The 26,633-nt window shown below is 36.4% G+C and overlaps 1 protein-coding gene and 1 pseudogene across 1 annotated transcript; both read left to right on the forward strand.

Annotated features, from left to right (window-relative positions):
* The first annotated feature begins 21 nt into the window (after positions 1-21).
* LOC111330849 (tetraspanin-7) lies at positions 22-25,727 on the forward strand. Its single transcript, XM_022935813.2, has 7 exons — positions 22-239; positions 4,893-5,081; positions 6,678-6,752; positions 12,242-12,334; positions 20,753-20,914; positions 22,219-22,302; positions 24,001-25,727. Exons 1-7 carry the CDS (start codon positions 162-164, stop codon positions 24,070-24,072), a joined length of 753 nt encoding a protein of 250 aa, XP_022791548.2. The 5' UTR covers positions 22-161; the 3' UTR covers positions 24,073-25,727.
* LOC148726970 (uncharacterized) lies at positions 12,347-19,925 on the forward strand (annotated as a pseudogene).
* Positions 25,728-26,633: the final 906 nt, after the last annotated feature.

Here is a 26,633-nt window from a genome sequence, read left to right on the forward strand (position 1 = left end):
GGTTACGATGACCCAACGCTACAATACGTCAGAGGACATATCTGCCATTTTGAAAACCGAGAAGGCCTTGGGTATGGAGATGCTGTGGTAGGCAACTTAGCTAATGCGTACGGTCGGTATCATAAGCGTTTTACATCGCTATCAACGCTCCTAAACACCAAATGTCGGGAGAAGGAAAACTTGGGCCTTGCATGCAGTGCGTTCGTTGCATGTTGTTCGTCTTCAATGGTCTGTTCTGGGTAGGTAAAGCGTAGTTGTAGGCTAGGTAAATTTAAAATATAAACGCCATTCAAATTAAGTTCAGATCCAAACCGGACCGGCACTGATAAGAAGATTGTGCATTAGTTGTTTCAGACTGACATCTTGCGTAAACCTTTGGATCGAAAGGTGGCCGTAAAGCTGTAAAAGGCTCATCCACAACTTAAAAGATAAGCCTAATAGGAGCGGACAGAAAAGTTTAGATAGGTTGGCTTTTTTTGGATCCGAATCTGGTATTTTGATATGTGCACAGCGCAAGTAGAATAATGAAGAACTTGTACTCTCTAGTGGAGAAACACGGTGTCACAGTCGTGTTGCATGTGACGTTAACAGTAGTTCTGGTGCAATATAGTGACTATAGAGTAAGAATGGCCAAAATATGGCACAAAAATATAGTTTTTGGAAGGACTCAGTTCTTTAAATGAACATATCTTACCAAAAAAGAATCGTGTGTTGCAAGTGCTGCTAAATTTTGATAGAAAAATTGGCCATCAGTACATGTTAGTAGGTCTACCTCTGCGTTTGGAAGTTATATTTATAACATTTTTTTTGAACTTGAAATGATCATCTCACATTCAACAATGTTCTTGTTCAAGCGGTAGCCTGGCAGTCGAGATTGCAGATCATCTACCAGTTTTTACTATTTTGTATGACCCAAAATTTAGTCCATTTCCTGATTATTTTTAATTCAGAGACTTTCGGGATTTTAAAAGAGAAAATTTCAAATTCGATCTACAAAGAGAGAACTGGGATTCTATTTACAAATGTAATGAAGTAAATGATAGCTATACCAGGTTCCTCCACATTTTCAACAAAGTACATGCACCGCTTAAAAAAGTGAAGATTAAACACAAAGCATATAAACCATGGATTACTTCTGGTTTAAAGAAGTTCATGAAAATTAGAGATGAATTATACAAAAAATGGCTTATTACTCGAAAATATGTCTTCCTAAACAAGTATAAATTATATGGCAACAAAATTGCTACCATTAACAAGATATACTGAGACTGCTTTTATAATGACATTTTAACCAAATCAGACAATACGAAAGATGTGGGACAATATAAATTTATTAATAAGTAAGAAACGGCTAAGTTCTCATATAGAAAAACTACCAGTGGATAATTAACAGTTATTCCAAGAGCACACATTGGATATGAGATGATAGCCAATGAGGCGCGTAGTGCTGAGTTGGCTATAATCATTTCATATCTAACAAGCACGAGTGGAATAATTGATTTATTAAAAAAAGCGCTCCCAAGAAATTAGGCAAATCTTCTCGACTTTATTTTGTAAGAAGAAACCGGAAGTTACATTGTACAGATAAAAGATTATGGTATATTGGCTCATGGTATATTATGGTATATTATGGTATATTGGCTAAGCCAATAAAAAGTCTTGAATTGCATTATCCAATGATTCAGTTCTTAATAATAAACAATACGAACAACCTTTAACTATTTCCAACTGTCTCAACAATTTTTTCTGCAATGTCCCTTCCAAATTAGCATCCCAACTACCTAAATCTACTAAGAGTGCAACCTCTTGTCTTCTCAGAAACAAACCAATTTTGCTTCTCACAAATCTCTGAATTAGAGATATTTTTACTACTAAAAAGTCTTGATATGAAAAAGTCATTCAGTTGTGACAAGATTCATCCATTTTTATTAAAAGCCACAGACATTGTTAATCTTTTTATTAACCAAGGTATATTTCCTGACAGTAAGGAACTTGCAAAAGTTGTTCCTATTTTTAAGCAAGGCTCTCGCGCTATATGTAATAATTATCGACTTATCTCAGTTCTATCTCCCATAAGTAAAATATTTGAGAAATGTATTTTTAATCAGCTCGTGTCCTATTTTATGACAAAAAAGATGATTTCCCCAAAACAATATGGCTTTAGACCAGGTTTCACAACCTCTGACTGTCGAATTGATCAAGATTATTAAAGAAATAACCTCTTCTCTTGATCAAGGTCATTATGTGGTTTCTTTATTCCTGGACTTGAGTAAAGTTTTTGAGACAGTAAACCATCAAATATTATTAAACAAACTCAAGTTCTATGGTCTACAACAAAGTGAACACAATTGGTTTCAATCTTACTTAAAGTGCCTATAACCCCCCAAAATTTTTTTGACCATATTAAATCTCTCTATTGCACTGAGCAAAATGCCACAAAAATTTTTGTGTTTAGTTAAAACCCCGATTTTTTATGAATTTTCAAAGTCGTGGAAAATCGCATTTTTTCAAAACACAACCAAGGCACGGAATTATCAAGATGGGTCTGGGTCGAGCACAGTTTGTGACGTCATTCCAGGCTTTCCAATGAGTTTGCTTCAAGGACCAGATGAGTATCTTGACGGATATGCCTGATAAGTGCGTTGTTTTCGGGTGTAGCAACACTCCCAACAAAGAAAAAAGAATAGCACTTCATCCAATACCTTTTTATGGTGCAGATGACCCGGAGAAAAAAAAGAGAAGAAAGAAGTGGGTTGACTTTGTGCAATTGAAGTGTGCACATTGGAAGCCCACAAAATACTCTGCCATGTGTTCCAACCACTTCCAAGAAGAAGATTATTCAGTCATGTTTTCTGGTCTGACTAGCAAGACTGTGATGCAACGAAGGTTGCGAAAAGATGGAGTTGGAATTTACATCTTTCCGACTTATCACGTGTGGAATCAGTCGGAGGAAACGAAATCAGCTGAAAGCGAGCGAAGTAAGAGAAAGGTGAGAAAAATTTACCAGATCAGGCTTTAACGAAGGTTTCATCTCGTTGGGAACGTATAATATTGACTGAGATTGGATTGGAGCCCCGCTGCCGATGGCCTGGAATGATGTCACTGGCCCCAGTCTCTGGTTCACTTGGTCGTTCGAAAACTAAACTTCACTTTGAAAAATCATAACCAAACACAAAAATTTTTGCAGCATTTTGCTCAGTGCAATAGAGATATTTAATATGGCCAAAAAACTTTTTTGGGGTTATAGGTACTTTAAGTAACAGGAAACAACAAGTGTATGTAAATGGTGTTGCTTCTGATTCATATTTTATCTCTACTGGTGTGCCTCAAGGATCGATTCTAGGGCCTTTGCTGTTTATAATTTTTATCAATGACCTTCCAAAGAGCTCTACCTTTTTCTCTACTCGATTATATGCAGATGACACATCTTTAACAGCTTCCAGAACTGATCTTTATAGATTGTGTGAAATCAACAATCACTTGCCAACCATTTACGAATGGTTATGTAGCAATAAGTTGACCTTAAATTTGGTAAAAAACAAAGTATGTTATTTTTATGCCTTGTCAAAAGGAAAGTTACAATCTATATCCACCATTAACTGTAGCAAATGTTTATTTAGAGAAATCATACTGTGTTAAATATCTTTGTGTGTATATTGATTGTAACCTTACCCGGCATGACCACATTGACTACATACTGTATGTGGCAAAATCAGCAAAAATGTCAATATAACGGTTAATCACTTGTTAATTACACTTGTTAGTCTGTATTACTCTCTTATATATCCTTACCTTACTTATACATGTACTCTATGGGGAAATAATTATAATGCTCCACTGTCTCAAATCATAAAATTACAAAACAAAGCAGTTCATGTTATAAATGATGTCCCTTTAATGGAACCAGTAACTCCGCACTACGTATCCTTGCACCTTTTGAAATTTCCTGACATTGTTAAACTGAATACATGTATGCTCTTTTATGATTATTTCCACCATGGGAAGTTTCCTAATATGCCTGTTTCACTAGTATCTGGGCTACACAATTATAATATTCACAGCGCATCATCCAATCAAATCTTCATACCTTCTTTTCGAACTAATCTTAGGAGATTTTGTCCCAGCATTATTGGATGTTTCTTTTGGAATAATATACTGCAATCCATCAGGAACAAACCATCTAAAAAAATATTTAGAAAAGCACTTTTGCGCTGGTACCTTGCTCAATACTAGTGAAACATTATCTTCCTCATAATTTAACAAAATATTTTCCTTTACTTTTCTTTTTAATAAAACTCAAGTCTTAAGGGGCACAATATTAGTTTATATAGAAGTGCCCCTCTCCTCTCCCTCCATTTTCTTCTTCCATTTGAAATGATTTAAGTGTTGTAATGTAATATTTAGGGATCGGAGGAATAAATAAACTAAAAAAAAATAAAAATAACAATGTTCAAAATCAAACTATTGATCTTCAAAACTGAAAGCTGCAAGGTCATCCGGGAAAGCACATCTGCACTGAATACAGATGTACCATAAAATTATTTCATTTCCTTGGCTTTCAAAGGCTGGATTGGGTTCTCAACATTGTTGCCTGTGAAGCAGAACCATACAGAAACAGTCAAACACCAGAACAAAACACTGGGACTTTGAACATTTCCTTGAGGCCACTCATTGTCATTTGTAGTGAAACTTCAACTTTTGGAAAAGTGTGAGCTGCTTGAGAAAGAAATTCAAATAATTTACCCCTCAGATGATGATGGAGTAGTTGAAATTAAGCAGCCTAATTAACAAAGAAACAAAATCGTGTGGCAGCTTTTGCATTGTCTTAATGTGAAATAGGATAATTTTTTCCTTCCAAAACTAGCTCCTAATTTTTAACATAACCTGTTCAGCTTACAGGAGGTGGCATGCTTGTTGTGGGTATTTGGGCTCGCGTTCAGTTCAGTGATTACATGAAGTTGTCAAGTCATGATTACTCCACAGCATGCTATGTACTGATTGGTGCTGGAGCCCTTGTCATAATTATTGGTTTCCTTGGTTGTTGTGGAGCCTATAGAGAGCAAGTATGCATGTTGAAAACAGTAAGTACTCCATGATTGACAAGTTTCCTGTCGAATTATTACTGAAACCTGTAAAGGCTGATAGTTTCGAGAGAAACTGTTTGGGGCTGCGTCGATGGGAGTAACGAAATAATTTGGATATATCAACAAAGTTGAAGTGGTAAATTGGCCACTGTAACGATTACAAAAGCTGACGTTTCGAGCGTTTGCCCTTCGTCGGAGCGAATAGAGGAATTGTGGGTTGTGTGTGCTTTTAAAGGCAGAGAATGGAGCTACGTTATTGGTGGGAACATGGCAACAAGAAAATCAAGAATAAATTAGTGGAATGAAAAGCGTTCACTGATCCCTGTGGGATTTAGACTGCCGGTTTGAAAGATGAGCTTTTGTTCAAGATTTTACGGCTTTCCGTGCTACCTAAGTGTAAAGAAAGACCGCAGATTGCCATATGTTGCTTAGAAAACATATGGTGGTCTTTCCTTACACTTAGGTAGCACGGAAAACATATGGAGGTCTTTCCTTACACTTAGGTAGCATGGAAAGCCGTAAAAATCTTGAACTAAAACTCATCTTCCAAACTGGCAGTCTAAATCCCACAGGGATCAACGAACGCTTTTCATTTCACTAATTTATTCTTGTTTTTCTCGTTGCCATGTTCCCACCAATAACATAGCTCCATTCTCTGCCTTTAAAAGCACACACAACCCACAATTCCTCTATTCGCTCCGACGAAGAGCTAACACTCGAAACATCAGCTTTTGCAATCGTTGCGGTGGCCAATTTACCACTTAAACTTTGTTGATATATCCAAATTATTTTATTACTGAAACCACACTGCTATGATCAGTTAAGGAAAATTCCCTGGAGAAACATTGTTGGTCTGAGGACTGAGTTATTCCTTGGCAACAATGTACTTTAAATGTTATTCATCTCTTACTGGATTATACCAAGGCCCAAAATTTGTAATAAAACCACACCCACATTTAATGAGTAGCATTACATATGGATTGTATTTCTTTGATTTAACACCTTAATTATTGAAAAGGAATAAATGTAGGCTTTCAAATGCATTTAGAACATTCATGTTTTGTACTTTGATGGTTATACTCACCCTAAACTATGAAACCTCCATAGATGATGAATTTTATGGGGTTAAAAGAAAGGGTGGTGTGGCTAAATAGAGCTGGGGAATCACTAGGTATTCAAAGGTTAGAAGGCTATAATTCAAGGGAAGGGCTTAATAAATAGAGGTTTTTTCAGTAGCATTTCATGTTAAATAATGCTTACTGCTCTTGGTTTTTCTACATGAATTTTGATGATTTTGTGCATGTTATTTGTGTGCAATGTTTCTTTAATTCTTGAAAATTATGAGTACTTGCTTTAAAGAAAATTAGTGTTAGTTCAAGTGTATAGCTGGTGGGTGTGAGATTGAATGAAACAAGTTTGATGGGGGAAGTTAAAGAGAGTGCAAAGTACATGTATGTAAAACAAACTTCGCAAACCAAAATGTTATGTTCATGAATACTGTTGGGCTGTCAAAGATCCTTTCTGTTTAAATGTTTTTATTTATTTTAAATGATAACAAGCGTCATGTTGATAGTCACTTTCCCTGTGTTTCAGTTTGCAGTGATTCTTGGGTTTCTCTTCCTGGTTGAGCTTGGGGGTTCTATCACTGGATATGTCTTCAGAGAAAAAGTAATATTTTCATTGTGCTTGGTGATGATTTATATAATATTGATTATACATAAATTATTAAGAAGAACTATTTTCATCTTCATTCAGTCAACTGAACCTTGGGAAAAACATAGGAGATTCCTTAGAATAGTGTCAAGGAATAGAGCCTATACGATGCACAAAATAGGTTTGCCATTTCGCCTCTTTTTTTTTATTACGCTTGAATAGCGTACTAACAAAGGTCATGATCATTTGAGGGAAGTTGAGCAACGATATCAGCCGTAATAACTTAGTAACGTAATGGAGGAACCCTTTTTCGCAAGACAGCGAATATATCACCAGTAATACCGTAATAACCGAACCTTTTTTTGCATGAAAGTGAAGCTATTAGCCGTAATAACTTAATACCGAACCCTTTCTTTTAAGACAGCAAAAATATCAGTGGTAATAACTTAGTGACGTAATGGATGAACCCTTTTTCGCAAGACAGCGAATATATCAGCCGTAATAACGTAATAACGTAATGGATGAACCCTTTTTCGCAAGACAGCGAATATATCAGCGGTAATACTGTAATAAGGTAATGGCCGAACCTTTTTTCACAAGAAAGCGAAGGTATTAGCCGTAATAACGTAATGGCCGAACCCTTTTCCTCAAGAGAGCAAAGATATCAGCCGTAATGACGTAATAACGTAATGGATGAACCCTTTTTCGCAAGACAGCAAATATATCAGCCGTAATGCCGTAGTAAGGTAATGGCTAAACCTTTTTTGGCAAGAAAGCGAAGGTATCAGCCGTAATAACGTAATGGCCGAACCTTTTTTTGCAAGAAAGCGAAGGTATTAGCCGTAATAACATAATGGCCAAACCCTTTTCCTCAAGACAGTGAAGATATCAGCCATAATAAAGTAATAACGTGAGGGCCAACGCTTTTTCGCAAAACAGCGAAGATGTAACGTGATTGGTGAACGATTTTTCTCAAGGCAGCCGCGGTGACGTAAGAAACCATGCCGTAAGAGTCACCCCCCTTACAGATGTAGTAGCGGTTATTAGAGGTTTCTTAAACTTGTTTGTAGTCCGCATTTCGTTGCCGGTTCACTTAAGCTAATAATTTTATGTACATAACTTGCATTTTGCAAGATTTTACCACTATTTGATTAATTTTGGCCCGAGCAACAAGCGAGGGCAAATTTTGCAAGTCCTGGAAAATAAGACGACTGTACTTCTTCAGTTAGAGCAGCAAATAATGAAAATGCTCCTAAGACTGCCAACACTAATAGTAACGTTTCACGACATATGTATCCTTCCTTGCTTCTATTACCTGTTACTGGGTTTAATATGGAGAAGGGAATGGTGCCTCAACTTCAGTAGGCAACTCTGGGAAATTGAGACACCTGTTGAGTGTTCCTGTTAGTTATTTGATCAAAACAGAGCCTTACACAAGACTTTAAGGGTGAACAAACTTACAGGCTTTACGGGTTTGAATAATCACCTCTCCAAATTTTACATACATACATACCTACATACATTATTGATTTTTCCCAATGGGGCTTTTCACGTATGTTATTACTTAGGCGATGTTTAAGAACGTGTGTGGATTCCAAATATCCACTGATCTAAAATAAAAATTCCTTTTACCACTACTAGTTTTAAAAGGAGGAATGTGCAACATTTGGTCTTACGAATGCTAACCTCCTCGTGCTTGATAAAGTGGGAGGAGAGGGGTTTCGGGGCTCGTCCTGTCAAACATCTAAAAATCATGGCGTCGCGAAGATATGATTCTATCTGCCACTGGGAGCCAGTTGAGGCTTAACGTGGTCATGTTTACACGCACCACAAAAATGCAACAGGCGAAGTTCCGTATGCTTTGTAATTTCGTTATGTTGCCCTTGGAGGTACTCATACACTTCATCAATAAAACAATCTGCTAAAAACTTGAGAGTTAATAATCATAAGAAGAGGATTATGTTTTTTAAAAATATGTATGGTATGATTAACCTGACTGAGTCTATGCCTACAGGAAGATGCAGTTTTGGTTATGTGTTCGTCAAAGGTCAAATTAGAGTATAAAAATGCGCCTAAGTCTTTAACACTGTTGACAGGGAAGAGTTCCTTTCCTATGAAGTTTAGCGAAAAGTGGCCTAACTTTGAGCGCATTTGTCTGGTCCCAAACACCAGCATTGTTGTTTTACTTGGGTTCAATAAAAGATAATTATTAGAGCACCACTCGGCAATTTGAAGAAGGTCATTGTTTACATTGGTTACAGCTTTGACACTTCAACAGAACCGGACATGCATTAATTTAGGCGTCTTTTTGGAAACATTGCTGCTTCATTTTGCTCCCAGTAAGTTCTTACTTCCCGAGACACACACTTTGGACTATCCTGCAGTAGCAATTGCTGTAGATGACTCTGTTTATGTTGATGACTCGCTCAAAACCTTGGAAGCAAACTTTTTTATTTATTTTCCATGGCTGATTCAATTTACGAAAATGTTCTTCATACGAAATAGTCATCAACATGTCTTTGCAGCCTATATAGCATTCCGCACTCATGCCCCTTTGCTTCTAAGGGCTGCGTTTCCCCATTGAGGCCATGAAATTTCCTCATTTAGAGCATACGACTGCTGTCCTTTCCAGAAACCTTTTAAGTGATCACTGTGGGCAGAACAGTTTTATATACGGACTCAGAAAACGTGTTGTATTGGTCTGCGTGCAAAGCGGAGAATTTCAACCATTTCTGTCCAACCGGATTGGTCAAATTTTATCTACCTTATTACATGCTTTCGCCAACAGCATGTAATAAGGTAGATTAAATCTGGGTTCAACTTCCCTGGATTGCATTTTACTCTCTGACACAATGATCATTTCCATATTCCCAGAAAAGGTTGACATTGCATTATACAGCTACTTTTTGGTCGGGGCTGGAAGCATTGTAGTTGATGGTTCAATGGCCTAAAATTGAAAAAAATAGCAACCTCGCCACAGACCACTCATTCATTTAGTCGATTTCATTTCACGCTTCTAAAGATTCCTCATTTTAAATGTTCTCGCTTTTCAAGATTCCCCGTTTTAAAGATTCCTGCTTTTAAAGATTCCCCGTTAAAAAGATTCCCGCTTTTAGAGATTCTCCGTTTTAAGATTCCCACATTTAAATATTCCCCGTTTTAAAGATTCCTGCAAGCGGGGCATTACCATTTCCAAGTCCTTTGGATAAAGTGTGGCAACTTGTGGTGAAAGTTATTGACAAATTGCACATTCAAAATCGCAAAGATAAGAAGTGTAAAACCCACTATAAACCTGATGGCAAACTACGCGATGGCTTTAACACAATGGCCGCAGAACAAACGTTTGTTTGGGGAAGTAGGCTGAAACGTATTATTTGTGCCATGCCACGACTTCACCAGTTTTTCTATCTACATAGGGCTGTGAAACGTCACAATTCATACACTCAGCTCTGTCACCAATCGAACAAAACTTCTTTGCTCCCAAAAAAATTGTAACTGATTGTGTTTAGTGGATTATCTGCCCATTGAGGGGACTTAAATACTCGCGTATATACCTGATGTTTCAATACAGAGGATACAAAAGTAGCAAAGCATTGAAGGATTGCTTGATTCTTCTCATTCGACATGTATGATCGTTTGGTTTACTTGGAATTATTCGATTGGTGACATTTATTGAAAATACCGGCATGCCGGCCATTTAGTATTTTGAAAAACTTGCTATATAGCCACAGCGTTAAATCGGATGTTTTTAACGGAAATATTGTTGAGTATGTGTGTATTATTACTTGCATTGTGCAATACGTCCCAGTAGTTGTATTTTGTTTGTTATTACGTTGTTATGACAATTTTCTCTGTTCGTGGAAACCTTCATTAAAAAAGCCTTCTCCCCTGATGTAGATTTTTCGTTATTACGGCCAGGTACTTTCCAAGTTATTACGTTGTTTCAATAATTTTCTGTGCTCCACCTTTAATTAACCAAATCTTCCCCGCTAACATAGATTTTTCCTTATTACGTCATTATGAGAATATTCTACTCGCCGAAAGTTTTCATTATTATATTATTACAGGTAGCTTCTTTAGTAGTGGAAATATTTCGTATTATGTTATTACAGGCAAATTTTCAAACCCATCGCGTAGATTATAGGTTGTTACGTTATTACGGGTACTTTTGTACCCGCTGAAAGTTTTCGTTATTACATTATTATAGGCAACTACTTCAGTTGTGGAAACTTTTCGTATTATGTTATTATGGGCAAATTTTCCAACCCTCGCGTAGAGTTTTGGTTATTACGTTATTACGGGTACTTTTATACTTGCAGAAAGTTTTAGTTATTCCATTATTACAGGCAACTTCTTTGGTCGTGGGAATTTTTCGTTATTACGTTATGGGTACTTTTCTACTATCCGAAATTTTGCTGGTAAAAAACGAAGAAAGGATAAAACAAGGACGTTAAGGGAAAGGAGAAAATAAGGAAGTCATCAAACAAAAGAAGAAAGTAAAAAACTATAACGCTGTTACGAAGTAATAAGGAAAAAAGAAGGAAAAACAAAACCTATAATGCGCACCATATGATAGAGCCCAGTTGATAACTGAATTTTATTGTATTAATGACATACCAAAAACTATTTCAGTCTTTTTTAGTTTTATTTCTAAGCTAAACATGACTTTTTAAGTTTTGTCATCTTACTCTAAATTTTTTTTTAATACTGTTCATTTTTCATTTCAAAATGTAGTTGTAAGTTTTTTATGCATTTAAACATCTGCAATTCTCAACTTAATCTAAAAGAGCTCTGGTTATGATTGTTGAGTACACAAATGTGTTGAAATCAATTAAACCCAAATTCACTTTCTAGTAGTTAATTGTTATATTTAAAATTTGTATATGTCTGTTTCCTCAGAATCAGACATTAGATGTAGTATCAGTCATGGAATGTTATATGATTTTGCCTTTTAATCTCATTCTTATGGTACAAACTAACCAAAGGTAAATTTCTGGAAAGACTGAACTTCCAGAGGCTCATTAACATGGATAGTATGCAATAGTGAAATTTTGTCTCAGAACTTTGTAATGGGGCTCCCACGTGCACTATGGGGCAGAGCCCCATACCCATGGAATATGGTCAACCTCTTTTCATTTGGTTGTCATGTGACTGACCGAGTATACGTACATGCCTTCAGATTGCACGGATAGGGTAGGGGAGACTATCGAAATGAAGGGAGGGGTGTCTCAGGCGAGTCTTGGCAAATGCACATCTTTTATGTTGTCATCAAATTATATTACGAACTTGGGAGCTCCGCTTTTAGGCTTGGCTAAATCTATATATTATTTTTATTTCTTTTGTCACTAGTGCAATTTTCTGTAACATTCATAAGATTTTGGAACTGGTTTAGTTTTGAGGATGATTGATCTAGCATATTATTGTGGCACTAAGGGGCAAAAAGTGGAATACTGTATATGGCAAAGTGTCTTTTTCATTACCATAGCGGTCTTTGATATTTGCAGATTAAAAGTGGTTTCAGCGAGGGATTGAGTGTTGCACTGGATGACTACAGACAGAATGGGTTTAAAAAAGCTTGGGATGGACTGCAGTCAAAAGTGAGTTAACAACTTGTACAGCTTTTCATTTGACAAAAGTATTTACAATGCACTAAACCCAAATATTATTGCATGACATCTGTACCAAACATCTTAAACAGTAACCAGAAAGACATCGAAAGGACAGGTGTGAACTGACTTTCTCACACTTTAATAAAACTCCTTGATTGATCACTAAATAATAAGTCAAGAGCAATTTTCCATTGTCTATAAACTTATTGATCATCAAAATGATGTCAACAATGTTCAAACTTAAGTGAAACTTTGAGGTACAGGTGAGTGGTTTCACTGCAATGTTTTAGACATTTTTTAGATTTCTATGGCAGTTACAGTGGTAGGCACCAAAGTTTTTGGGAAATCATTTGTGAGTGACATAATTGATTGTTGCTTTGTGGTTTGTGCTGTTGTTGTTAATTATTTGTTAGGGAATGACTTCTACAATGAAGTTTGAAATAAATGGCAACAGACTCTGGTTACCATGAATTGTTTTTATCTTCCACTTACTGGTAATTTTAATTTTTGGGCCTCTTTCAACCTTGTGAACCAAGTAATGGCTTTCTTCTGCTGAAGGGTTCCCTCAGCTTTTCCTTCCACTAGTTGCTTTTAAAAAATTTGTCCAACTACATAGCAATCTTAAAATTGGGAAATTGCTCTTTGTCCATATTTCAGTAGTTTGCAATTATTTTTATAAAACTTTTTCTCCAACATGGCCAGGATTTTCAAGTGTTGCACTACATGTTATGTCATTTTCATTGTCAATAACCTTTTTGACAATGCTTCTCAACTAATGCCTGTGTGAGAATTTCTCTAGTTATTGTAAAACATGGTATTGATGACTATGTAGTCTCTACAAAAACTGATAAGTTTGAAATAACAAACAAAATAATTAACTAAAACTATTATTAAACACATATCACCCAGTGAGTGACCTTCAAGAAATGTAGCAGGGTTCTTGGGAAGTTTTTTCATAGGAGGGAAAAAATTAAAAAATAGCAGGAAACTTTCTTACCTTCCCCCCATGCTGGGGGTCTGCAGGCTGTAAAGGCCCCCACTGGAGTCTAGGGGAGGTTTTCCTCGCTTGGATGCTATGTTCTCAACCGTGACATTTCTCAATAAATGCTGGGCCTTTTCGTTCAGCCACAAGAAGAATGGAAAGAAAACAAGTCATGGCAGAAGGAATTTCGTGTGGTGACTGTGAAGAATGAATTTGGTAAAAAAAAAAAAAAAAAAAAAAAAAAAGCAGGATTTCTTCAACATATGAGGTATTTTCAAACCAGTAGCATGTGATAGATATCTTCACAGCATTGTTTGGAAGGAGAAAAGTAATATTTTTTCAAAAGATTGAAAAAATTGTTGGATAACTTCAGTAAATATTTCAGTCCTGGGTTTCAGTGAAATAGCTGGTAACATTTACTTGAACAGGCTGTAAAAATAACCAGTTACCAGCTCTTAACAAGAACCCTGATGTAGAGAAACTCTCTTAAACAGTCATTAGACATCGACCTGTTAAACTGAATTGTTGTTGGTATACATCAAAACATTATTTTAGTATACATCAAAACATTATGTTGGTATAGTCATCAAAACATTATACTTCTTGGGTATACATCTAAAGATTATACTTCTTGGGTATACATCAAAACATTATACTTCTTGGGTATACATCAAAACATTATTTTTCTTTTGGTTCCTCTGCAAGGAAGCCATATCAGGTATCATGTCAAGTATAGTACTTACAAGCAATCACTCACCATAAAGTACTTCTTCTAATACAGACACAAAACTTTTTCATTCTTAGCAAGGAGAAGATGAAGCAACTATTAAGAGCACCAGGTGGGAGGTGGCACACAACAAAAAATGAATTTCCTTGATAAATTTTCTATAGATGCCTAATGATAGGACTAGAAACATGCTGGGTTCTGTTTGCTTAAACACATCTTTTAAACCTGAAAAAAATTGAAGCTGATAACAATTCTGGTATCTCAAATACAGCTGAAATAACTATGCCCCACACCTTTCTGAAAACTCTGATCATTAGCATTACAGTAAAACAACTTTTTTTACCATACAACCCCCTCTTACCAAGGGGTTGACCAATTTTTTGGACTTATTTAAATCCCATTAGATTTTGTTCTCCAGTTTGGCTTCAAGAATCACCAAAACTTGTGTACTGATAATTATTTATTTGGTGCACTTTTTCAAGCAACAGTTTGCCTGTTAATGCATTGAATTAATTTTAGGTTCGGACTTTGAATAAAGGTTGAGCAACGACTCTTTAAAAATCATTAAAATCTGTGCGTTATTATGCATAAATTAAATTTTTCTGTCACACAACATGCATTCAGCAGCTGAGACAAAGGCAATGCCAGGTGTCCCTGAGAAAAGTTTGTTCCTTTACTGTAGAGAAAAACAAACAAGAGCAGCATTGATGGAAGGAGCCACTTTCATGGAGTTAAACTGAAAAGGATAGCAGGCAATGACATAAATAAGAAATTTTTTGCCATTAAAGAGGATGCCAACATGTCACCTATTATATATAGGAGCACCAAATATTGAGTATGATCTGAACACTGACAAGATTTATCCACCTGCACTATAAACATTTTTGACTCATTTCAAACCACGGAGTCAAAGTTGATCATGTATTTGATCTTCCCTCGATATGATTGTGTATATGCACAAGTTTCTACTGAATGAGTTGCAAACAAGGTTGATGCTGCTTTTGTTAATTACATTTCATTATTTACTTTATGGCAGCACTTTGACTCAAAATGTTTGCGCATGTGAAAAACAAAAAAAAGAACAAAGACGTCTACCGCATTTTCACCTCTCTTTTCCTTTACCAGTCAGCAAAGGTCCTGGCATGTTGTGTAGATGAAAATCATTTTCCTTGACACTCTTCAAAATTTATATGGTAAGGCACTGAAAGGAAAGAACATGGCATCATTTTCCATGTTTTTGGTCAAAAAAAGTAAACCAGCTTTATTGGTGTGGTCTTTTCGATACCACTTGCACTAACAAAAGTAAGCAAATATTGGTGCCATGTAGGTGAATATTAAAAAAACAACAACAACAAACCAACAAAAGAAAAAGCCATGACAAAAAAAAAACAGTGCATCATCATTGAATGACTACTTAATAAAAAGAGAGCAAATAGAGCATTTCATTGTCTTTATAACAAGCTCGCACATAATGCAAGATTTGCCTTTTGGAGAGAGATCCATAACAATCAGTAATACAGAGACTATCAAGATACCAAACATTCCTCAAATGATGATCCTTGAAAGGGTGATCAAAGAAGACCTGGTCTACTGAGATGAAATTTCTCTCAAGCCCTTGAGCTGCATTTTTCTTGGTTTCAAGTTCTTGCTGTTTGTTTTGCCTCAGTTTGACAATCACTTCAAGGACTAGACCTCAGTTCTACTGGGTCTCTGGCATTTGAAGACTAAGAGGACATTGCTTGGACTTGGAGATAAGGGAAAAGCATGGGCTAGATGAAAAACCCACAAAGTCCCCTAAGATCTGGAAAGCATTAACCTCAACAGTAATTACAAGGTGATTGCTCTTTGTTCAATTGTTTTTCAGAATTCTAACAGCTGTCCAGGAATACATTTTGAAGAAATTAGTTTTCCAGGGCACTTCCATTTGTGTGAACAAATGGACCATTTTACAAGGCAAATGGGTATAGTTTAGAGCCTGTCAGTCTATCCTGTCTAATATATAAGTGGTCCTGTATTTTTGTTTAGATAGTAATTATTGCTAGAAAAAAATTCAAAATTTACATCTTTTTCAGTTTTTTTTTTTTAGTTTTTATGATGCTAGTTTTGGTCATCTATCAATATTACATGTACACTTATAAATATTAGACTTCTTTGTAAAGCAATATGGCTGTGGTTGAGTCCTTAAGTTGACTTTGTTTTTTAGATGTCTTTTTGTTGGAGGTGCATGTATACCAGAGCAGATTGTATACCAGAGTAGATTGTTTTTCATGGAACAACCTGAAGAACCCTATATTTCAAGCTCAGTGTGGTCATCACCATGAAGACACCTGCGATTGCTGCCACCAACTGACGTTAACTCTTGATGAAATGTAATCAGCTCTAAGTTGCCTTGACAGATCAACTGCAACCTGAAGTCAAGGGGAAGCTTTCATTTACCATAAAGCAAGCTACAGCAAACATACATACCTGGAAGGCTCACACATTACACCACAAGGATTGACATACTCAAGTCTTAGGAAGAGTCCTCAGTGCTAGTAGTGCAGGAATGGGCAATGAAATAAATTATCTGCCAAAGAAGTACAGCAAAGGCCCAATTTATTGGGTGGGTAAACATGGCATTTCATGGCATGTACTGTAGGTGTGGCTTTCAGAAATGTTAGCAGAATTCTTGGAATGCTAACCTTCGTCCATGTCTCTGAGAGGTGCACCCAAGACAGTTGTGTGATCCTTGCAGTCGTGGCTGACATTGTTAAGCTGTCCAAGACCATCATGCTAGAGCTCAAGACAGTGGGTTATTGCCAAGGCAATGCTGGCTGTTATCACTGCGGGTCCACCATTGTCTGTACAAGCTTACTGGGAAACAAGCTGGAGGTAGCATTGAAAGGAATGGATTTTTCCAATCCCCAGGGTGGAAAGGGGGCTTGCGACTGCAAGGCAGCCTTGATCGTGCCCCGCATGCTTGAACTCAGGCAGGAATATGGAGACACCCGCAGGGATGGCAGAAGTTATTCTCTCTTCAGCTGGGATGGTATCTCTCAGTGTCACCCTTTGCAAGTTAGACATAAGAAACCTTAAATTGAAAAACTACAGTTGCTTTGTGAGGAATGCACATGCCAGCAGTGAGGAATTAGTTTGGTAGCTAATTCACATCCATACATTTAACTTAGTTTGATAAAAGCATTTCGTCCAGATGAAGTGCCACGTTGATGATTCTTCATGAAAGGACAATTTGAAAGATGTGGAAAGGCAAACAAGCAAGAATCAAAGACACACTATTGAGTCAAGAGATGTGATGTTTTGTTAAACATAATTATTTTTGTTCAGTTTTTGTTGTTGCATCCTTGTAAACCCTAAAGAATGGGTAAGCCAGTGGCCCACAACCTGTTGTCAGTAGGGACAGATTAGAATAGAACCAATGAAGATTCTGTTTCTTTAGTTAGATTTCTAAGTATCTTCCTCCCCAAATATTGCGTTGTCTTTCTGAAATGAACAAAGTGACCATTGCATGACCCAACTGCTTCATAACCTCGGATTACTTGTGTAAAATGCTCTCGAAGTCAGGAGTCAGGTTGTCATCTTTATCAAGGGATTTAAAGATGTTGCTCTTCAATACTGTAGATTGCTTTAGACCACAAAGATAGATTACAGGGGGAAAATTTGCACTTCTGTGTGCTAAGAGGAAAAAACGTGCTGACTTTGTTGACTTCTGGTTGACATGTTTTTCGTGTGAGAACCGCGATTTTTAGAGGCTTCTCTATCAACAGTGGCACAAAGCCAGAAACTAATTTTTACATCCAATTTCAGACCAGTTCTTATTCTTTTAAGGTTATCAATTTCAGGTGATACAATCCTTTACTGGGCACAAAATAGATGATTTAAAAACACTAAATTACAAATTATTGGAAAGTGAATTTTCGTTAATTTCATTGGCCTACCATGGCCACTTAATGTTATTCACAGGAGGAACATTGGATTCAAGTTACTTGAACACACCTCAACAATGTTGGTATTAGCCCAAAATGGAGTTTTCATGATGCAAATTTGAAAGGGACAATTTTTACTTGGAGGTCTTAGTGGCATAGTTTTAAGATGCTTTTCAGGTCAAATGAGCTAGTGATAGCTTTTTCTGATTTTGGAGGTATTTTAAAAAAATTTTACAAGGAAAAAATCCTACCATGCTTCTTAACCTATTGACGTCCAGTGCGCCCGTATGCGCCCATGTGGACCCACACCCTTTCTACGCCTTGTGACGTCATCACTTTTAACCCTGGAGCACGACTTTGAGCATGTACTTGAACAGGATGAAAATATCTTACAAACGATACCAGAATGAGCGCAATTGAGTGAAGGGGATTGGAGAAATAGCCAGAAAACCATGTAACTTTGACCTGAAAATCTGCACGAAAATCTTGTTCCATTACCCACCTACCTTTCTGAGCATGTGGTTTGAAAATAATGAGTAGTTTCCTAAAAAATCTCTCCACCAAAATGAAGCCTACTAAATTTCCAGCAAGTGAGGAGAGGGGAAAAAAAGGGCAGGAGAAAGAGAGAAAAGTAAAAGTCGTAAGTGGGGCATTACTTTTCAACCCAGGCACAGCGGAGAGAAATGCTGACGAGAGCAACATAGTCAGAATTAATCTACCATTCAAAGATCAGGTTTCAACTAATTCTGTTCGGAGACAGCTGTGTGATCTTAGTAATAAGATTGGCCTCGTTTTGCAGCCAGTTTTTGTAAGCAAAAAATTAGAACAAGACCTAAAACCTAAAGAACCCAAGCCGTCAATTGTTAATCAGTGATGCATTGTTTATCATTTTGTATGTGATATGTGCGATGCAGATTATGTCGGCTATACGGCCCAACACCTTTTCCAACGTGTCGCTGAACACAAATATTCGGCAATTGGCAAGCATTTTCCTGAAGCGCATGGTAGGAGGGATCGTTTGAATGATAGTCATTTTAAGATTCTGAGAAAGTGTCAAAGCAAATTTGATTGTTTAGTGTTTGAAATGCTTTATATTAAGAAATTCAAATCTAATCTGAATGTGCAAATGGACTCCATACGTGCTAAGTTTTTTGTTTAACCCGCAAATTATTTTCTCTTACTGTTCGTTTTTAGTATTTATAGAACTTATTTTTATACATTCTTGACTTGATAATGACGTTATGTTAACATTAGCTTTCTATAGCTTTTTATCGTTTTTAAATTTTACAATGGTTTCAAGCAACGTTTTGTCGCAAGTTTTTATCATCAAATGTTATTCCAAGTCACTTCTTCTACATAAAATAGAGGGATGTTGATTTTTTGAGATGTACCACTTTTTTTTTTGTTTTGCTTGGTCTTAGTGGACATGCCCTCCTAAAATTGAAATAAACACATTTCTTCCTTGAAGAATGTGCTAAAGGACAATTAAAATCCTGTAGACTAAAGTTACAATGTGCCTACAGATAACTGGTCATAGGCACGTTATGTGTTCTTGTTTTTTCACATTTTTATACCAATACAAAGTGCATGCATGGTGTAATCATTTTCAGATTGAGATGCGGATCAATAGGATTGCAAAAACTGTGCATTGAGAACCATTCATTTTGTTGTTCTAGTCATGTGACACTTAGGGTGTCCCAGCCACATCATCGACTCTCTTGCATCCATATAATAAGTGGAATATAGTATATTCTAAAACAAGTGTCCAAAATTTGGTCTTTTTTTGAAAATGAAGGGGCTGTTCAGTTACATCTGGATGAATGTTTCTTATAGAAATTGCCTGAAACATTACTTGTGATGCCCTTTGAAAAAGTGGTATGCTTTATGAACTGTGTAAATTGTATCTCCACTGTTAAACAATAATTATAAAACTTCATTTTCTGTTGAGTCTTGGTATTTCAAGAATTATCTTAGCCTGTATACAGTAGCCTTTGCTGTGCTACTTTCATGCCTAACAGTAAAATGCATGGCGAAAGGCCATATATCTTGGGCCCACAGGGGCCAGCTGTTAAGAGGCCTTTTGGCTTTTGCTTCACAGCGGCCATGTTTTAGTATGTTGGAGGGCGACATCTGCTATAGGCCTGGGATGGAATTTACAAATTCAACATGGTGACCATATTGTGGAGACATTGAGAAGCGTAGTAAATGTTCAGTCACTCTGTGGTCTGCTGACAGGTTATTCATTTTGAAAACTAAAACCGACTACCAGTCAATATAAAACTCAGTTACCTCCTCAAAAAGTTGTTCTTTTATTTACATTTACTTGACAAATTCATCTACCACACCAAGCACTTTGACAACTCCAACACTATAATCAGTGAGACCTGTGACAAGTGTTATGGGTTATGGGTTCGATTGAGAACCCTGTGAACACTGCTATAATTCCTTTTTTGTTAGACTTCAAATTATCCAAACAGATTGCCAAGTAATGGAAAAAGGAGGTGTGAGCCTGTTAAGTCAAAGGTTTCTGACTAGATTTCTGAGCAACAGTCAAAAAAGGGACATGATTTAAAGGTTATGCTTCTCCTAGGAATCTCAGAAGGCAGCCACTGTTATACATTCTTAATAATCCATGCAGATCAAACTTGTGTTGCTCCTGAAAGGTACCCATCACTAAAAGAGGGAATGAAAATAAATCAAGTACAAAGTCTGGTGCAGTCTGTGATGAATGAAAAGTAAGACTGAAAGTCTCAAACTGCTATGTTTTATTTCAGCTTGGATGTTGCGGTAATAAAAATTATTCAGACTGGTTCTACAAGGAATGGACTACAGATGAAACATACAACAATTCAGTGCCTGATTCTTGCTGCGTTAAAGATGAAGTCAGCTGTAACATTAATGTCACAAGCCACCCAGCCACAGTTTATTCAAAGGAGGTAATTCTATTCATAAGTAACAAGTGCTGAATATGTGCTAGTGCTTCCCATTAATGGTTGACAAAGTTTTTTTATTTATCCCTGTACACCCTAAAATTAGTATGCATATTATCCACACCATTCTGTAGACATTTCAAATGGTGTTGACAAGGAGAATTTGTGTAATAATCATAAGCTTTTTCAGTTGATTATTTCCTTTATCCTCGTGATCTTAAAGTTTGATTCTAGTACGTAGGTATTCATGCTTGCTCGCGAGAGGTTTAGTACTGTAGTACTGATGAAAGCTGTTAGTACGGTAGTACTGATGAATAAGCAAAAATCTACAGAAAAGCAGTCCTATAATGGGCAGCATATGATGTTGTTAGGGTGAAGTCTCATGTGAATTGCCTCTGGGAATCACAGTCTATTGACTTTACTTTGTTCCAGGGTGTGCTCTGAGTTGGCAAAGGTTTGCATCTTAGCAAGTTGGATATCCCTGCTCTGTTCCTCTATTCTCTTCTGTATAGGTCTGCCAGTTTTGCTGATGTAAACCTTTCCTGCAGACTATGCCATCCTGTTTAGCCGGGTGGATGGCATCCTTTGAGCATACTAGGTGTGATTGTAGTGTAGAGTCTGACTTGAAAACAGCATGTATGCATTGTTGTTGTAGACAGTGGCAAAGTTGTTTGGAGAGACCTTTGAAATAGGGTAGGATCTGAACTAGGTGGAAGGTTCAGTGCTGGTGGTCAGTAGTTTAGTTTTTGTCGACCTCTGTTTGACCTCTATTCATCAGTGTGTTGGCTTCCTGTATAAAAAATTATGCCAGTGGTTAGGTCAGGATCTCTTGTGACTGCAGTGTTCAGGAAGGCAAGTTTGTTGTTGCTCTCCATACCCATAGTGAATATTTTGCAACCCTCCCATAAATTTTCATATTGCAGATCGATAACAAATTTTGTTGACGTTTTTGTACTTTCTCGAGCAGCATGTGAGATCAGCTTTTTGTCGTCAATGTCACTGGACTCTTAGTTTTCTTCCATGTATTAAAAGTAATCAGTAACAAAGATGAAAAATTGAAACTCTTGAAATAATCATAGTACAAATAGTGACATAGACAGGGGTTATTGATAACTGTCTGGAGTGATTTTGCACCATGACGTAAAGTAGCCAGTAGAATTGCATTAAAATTAATGACTGGGTTATAACTAATGATATATAAGATATGGTGACATGTAAAATGTAGTTTGTTCTCTTATTTCTGCTTGAATGTAAAAATATTACATTTAACCTGTATTACAATGCATTACAGTTCTCTTACATACCAACAGGGATGTTATGATGCTGCAGTTAAATTCTTTGAGGACAAGTTGTTGATTATTGGAGGTGTTTCCCTAGGAATTGCATTTTTTCAGGTAACTATAGAGAAAAACATTTTCCAACATACTCCTGGTGGTGTTAAAACACAATATATGCATTGTTGGGCAGAAAACCAGAATTTGGTCTTGCTTGCCACATTCTTTGATATACCAGTTACTGAAACAATTTACTTAAACTAGTATATCATCTCATTCACTATACATCTAGAAATGAAACGGACAGGTATGAAACTTAAGTTAAACGGAGAGTCAACTAAATGGTTTCTAAGAGTCAAGGAAACAATGAATTTCAACTGTAACTGAGAAATGTCACCAGCTTATAATTATTCCAATGTAACTGCAGTAAGAGGCTTTTGATTTGTGATGTTTGTGATCATTGGGCAGCCTGTGTGATAGTTTTAAAGATGCTCAGTGTGGTCAGTGGAATCAATATCATGTAATATTAAACAAATTATCCTTTTTCTTTCCTTTTTTCATCAACAGTGATAAGGTCTGGGTCGCACTAGAGCCATTTCAAATATTTTCCAATTTTTGGCAAACCTATATTGGCAAAGTTTTTGTACTTTCCATATTTTGGCAAATATTCACTGATTGATTCACATTTCAATCACCAACCCAACTCACTCTATGAAGAAATGTATGAAATCTGGCACAAATTGCTACAAAGGAACAGATCCTTTTTCAGCTGTGTTTTGGTTGAGGCTTGCACTACTTGTGCTGGCTTCAAAACTTGCAACAGTATGAGAATTTCTTGTTCAAGCCATATGTTTCCTAAATTGCTGCCAGTATAATCAAACCCAGGTACCAGTCACAGACATTTGAATAAAAGAAGGGCTCAATTTTGTTTCCCTCAAAAGAAGAAGGGTCAAGAGGACAAGGAAATTCCTGCTATTGCACTCTAAACTAGACAAGTTAACTAAAATATTTTTTCCCCATGAAATTTTATCCAGACATAATCTTGCACATCATGACAGCTAAGTGGTTAAGAAACCCATGAATATTTCTTTGGCCAAAATTTGGAGGCCTCTGAGGCAGGACATCAAGTTATTTGATGATTGTTAAAAATTTGGCAAGTTTTTCACATTGGGTTAACAGATTTTCCACATAAACAAACAAAAAAAGCTGTAGTGTGACCTAGGCCTAACTTAAAGTTAGTAATTGGTGAAAAATTTTCACTTTTAAATATATTTAGGAAAAAACTCACCAGGGGAAAAAAACTACAGTTTACACACTTTCTTACACATTGATCTTCACTTGACACAATCTACCCATAGATTAATTTATCTTTTATCTTGGTTGTTTCTCCTTACTGGACAGCCTGAAAACATTTATAGGCTTCAGGAAAAACAAGGATTTTTCTGATGCAGAGGGATCGAAGTTGAAGAGAAATCACATTTCATTTTCATTATTACAATAAAGGTGGAACAAATGCCCTGTCTTAAAGCTGTTACTTTGTAGAAAGGGGTGGCTGGGGGAGGATAACAAAATAATTTTGTTTTATGAACTGAGTTGATAATGTAGATTGGCTACTGAATATTGTTTCTTAGCTGATGTTTTGAGCATTAGCCCCTTGTCCTTCACTATGAATGGCAACTTAGAAACTCTTCACAGTGGCCAATTTACGTGTATCATGGCCTAAGGGTAGTGCACTGAGATATTATAGATTGGATTCATCAGCAATCTCTGGAATATGTTAGATTATATTATGTGACACTTTTTTAATTTTATTTTCAGCTTGTTGGTGTGGGATTGTCATGTTGTTTGGCAAGCAGTATCCAACATTCCAGTAAATATGAACTGGTTTAGTCAATTTCATTGTCCTCTGTAAATTCATATAAATGAGAAATCTGGGTTTCTAATTCTAAGGTTGATAAACTCTGAATTATGGTAGAAAAGTGCTCTTGTCAAATCTGAGGACATTAGATAAGCCCCCTTTGGGGTAGCTGCTTTTCGATTTCGCATCCTCTTTTATCAGGGCTGGACACTAACTTTTCAACTTACTAGCCAAGTGGCTAGTGACACCTTAGATGTTACAACAATTTCAGTTTGTTTACTAGCCAAACTGGCTAGTGGAAGTTGAAAACCACTAGCCGAAACTGAATTTATACTAGTCTGTGGCTAGTAGGCTACCATTGGTGTTGAGCTCTGTTTTATGGTGTCAATGTTGACAAACCTACAGAAATGAGTGTTGCTGTAGATTTTTTATTCTTATTAAATGTTGTTGCAGCAAAGAATTTGTTCTATGGTTTTTAACAACATGTATTTAGCATGCTGCTCTTCTTGTTCAAGTGTACATTTTAGTCTTGTGAGGTGGGGTAGGAAAGGAAAAATCAATTGGATCACTAAAAATTGATTGTTGTATCAGTAAAAGTCTGATGGTCATTTTGTAATAAACTTCTCCTGCATCCACAAGAAAATTAAAGGTAGGTCATCTTAATGGGTAAAAAATGTTTGTGGCTAATTTTGACCTGCCAATATGAATTTAGGGCAAAGGAAAGGGGGATTGGGGTTGTATGCAGCCACCAACTACGAATCTAGCTATCTTTCCCATAGCACCTTCAAATTTTCAAGTTCTGACTATCAGTAGGGTTCCATTTTGTTTATTAATCCACAGTAATAAGTTGCATAAGTTTTCGTCATTTACAGACTTCTAAAGAAAATATAACTTTCACATTCTATTTTTTTCCATGTCAGATTTCTGTATGTACTCCTTGTTGCTGTTAAAAAGTCAGGTCTCATTAGAGACTTAATCAATAACATTAATACAAATATTACCACTTCCAGTTACTCTGATTCGAGAGGTTTCAAATTCTCATCATCTCCCTCATATTTGCATGGCTGTCCATAAATAATTAATTAAGTAATGAGAAAGAAGAAAGTCAATCTACAGCCTAGGGCAAATCTTTTTGGAAAATTATGGATTCAACATAAAATTAATATCCTACTAAACTTTGTTTTCTTGGACTTTATTGTAAGTTGTATTGGAGTTATGGCCTGCACTTTTCATAATTCCAAGGGGAAAAGTGTTGTGTAGTACGAGGTGTAAATTGGGATCTGAAATGTACTTATTAGTTTGCAGTACCCTTGCTATCTCTTTCAGAGTTGGATAAAGCAAATTCCCAACTTAGACTCGAGTAAAGTGTCAGCCAACATTATACCTGGATGACAGAGGAAACTTTCACAGAGACTGATATTTTTTGACTAAGTTGTAGCTATAGAACCAGGCTTGATGTTCCACTTATGTAGTTGATTGACAATGATACATTTTTCTTTGTTTGGGATTTGAATAAGTCTTAGTGTGTGCATACCCTTAAACTTAACTTCCCACTGCAATGTGGTAGAACATAATAATTATACCTAACTAATATTACAGGAGGTGGTTTTTTATTAGTTTTTTGGTGCAAATTAGCTTGGTTGTACAATACTGTTCTTGTGGTCATTAAACATTAACACATGTTTGATTTTGTTTATTTGTCCTTGAGGTGTCCCTTAGGCCCCTAAATGTCAAAATATACACTGGTATTTAGACTGCAATGACAGAGGCAGAAAGACTGAGACTACCCCTGGTATATATTGCACCCATACCAAACTTGGTGGAAAATTTTCCAGATCTATACTAGATCCAGTGGCTGAAAAAAAACTTAGCCATTCTGTGTCATATTACCAGTACTTGAATTTTATTTCTAATAAAAGCAACAAATCACTAACATTTTGCCAAAACGCTCTTTGGAAAAAGATAGTTTGCTGTCTCTCCTTTGAGTAGCTGAAAATACATTTACACCTATGTTACACTTATGTGTCAAAGAAAAAGTATCATGCATACCAGCAGCTTTAAAATTTTGTTTATGCATAAGCAGTTAATTCTCTGACAGCTGTAAATTTTAAATTACTACATTAAACACATCCAACAGCAACATGATGGTTTTTGCCAACTGCTATCCTGTTAATTGTCAGATGTGGTTGAAAGTTTACAGTTTGTTGTCGATGGTGTTTTATGGTGCATCTCAAGCCTCACTATTATTCCTTCCATTAAATGTTTTTCCTTAATAAGTTGTTTTTGACAGTATTCTTCAGATGCAATTCAAGATTGCTTCCTTAACACCACATGTGTACCAATGAGAGCCATGATCAATAAACCTAATGTGGTCCTGAACAGGAAGTCAAGTTTCATGGTCATGTTTTCATAAAAGTTATCAGATTAGTATCAATCATGATTCAAGTTTGGGATATGTCAATCAGCTAAGTTTAAGTAGGTTGAGTTGATGATGAGTTTTGGTTAACCAAGTTTGAGGTAGCTAGAATAATTAGGTCAAATCCAAGGGAAATAGGATCTTGTTTAAGTCAGTGGGGGGGGGGGGCACTTCTAG

This window comes from Stylophora pistillata, chromosome 7 (genome assembly GCF_964205215.1).
Source record: "Stylophora pistillata chromosome 7, jaStyPist1.2, whole genome shotgun sequence".
NCBI classification, from domain to species: Eukaryota; Metazoa; Cnidaria; class Anthozoa; order Scleractinia; family Pocilloporidae; genus Stylophora; species Stylophora pistillata.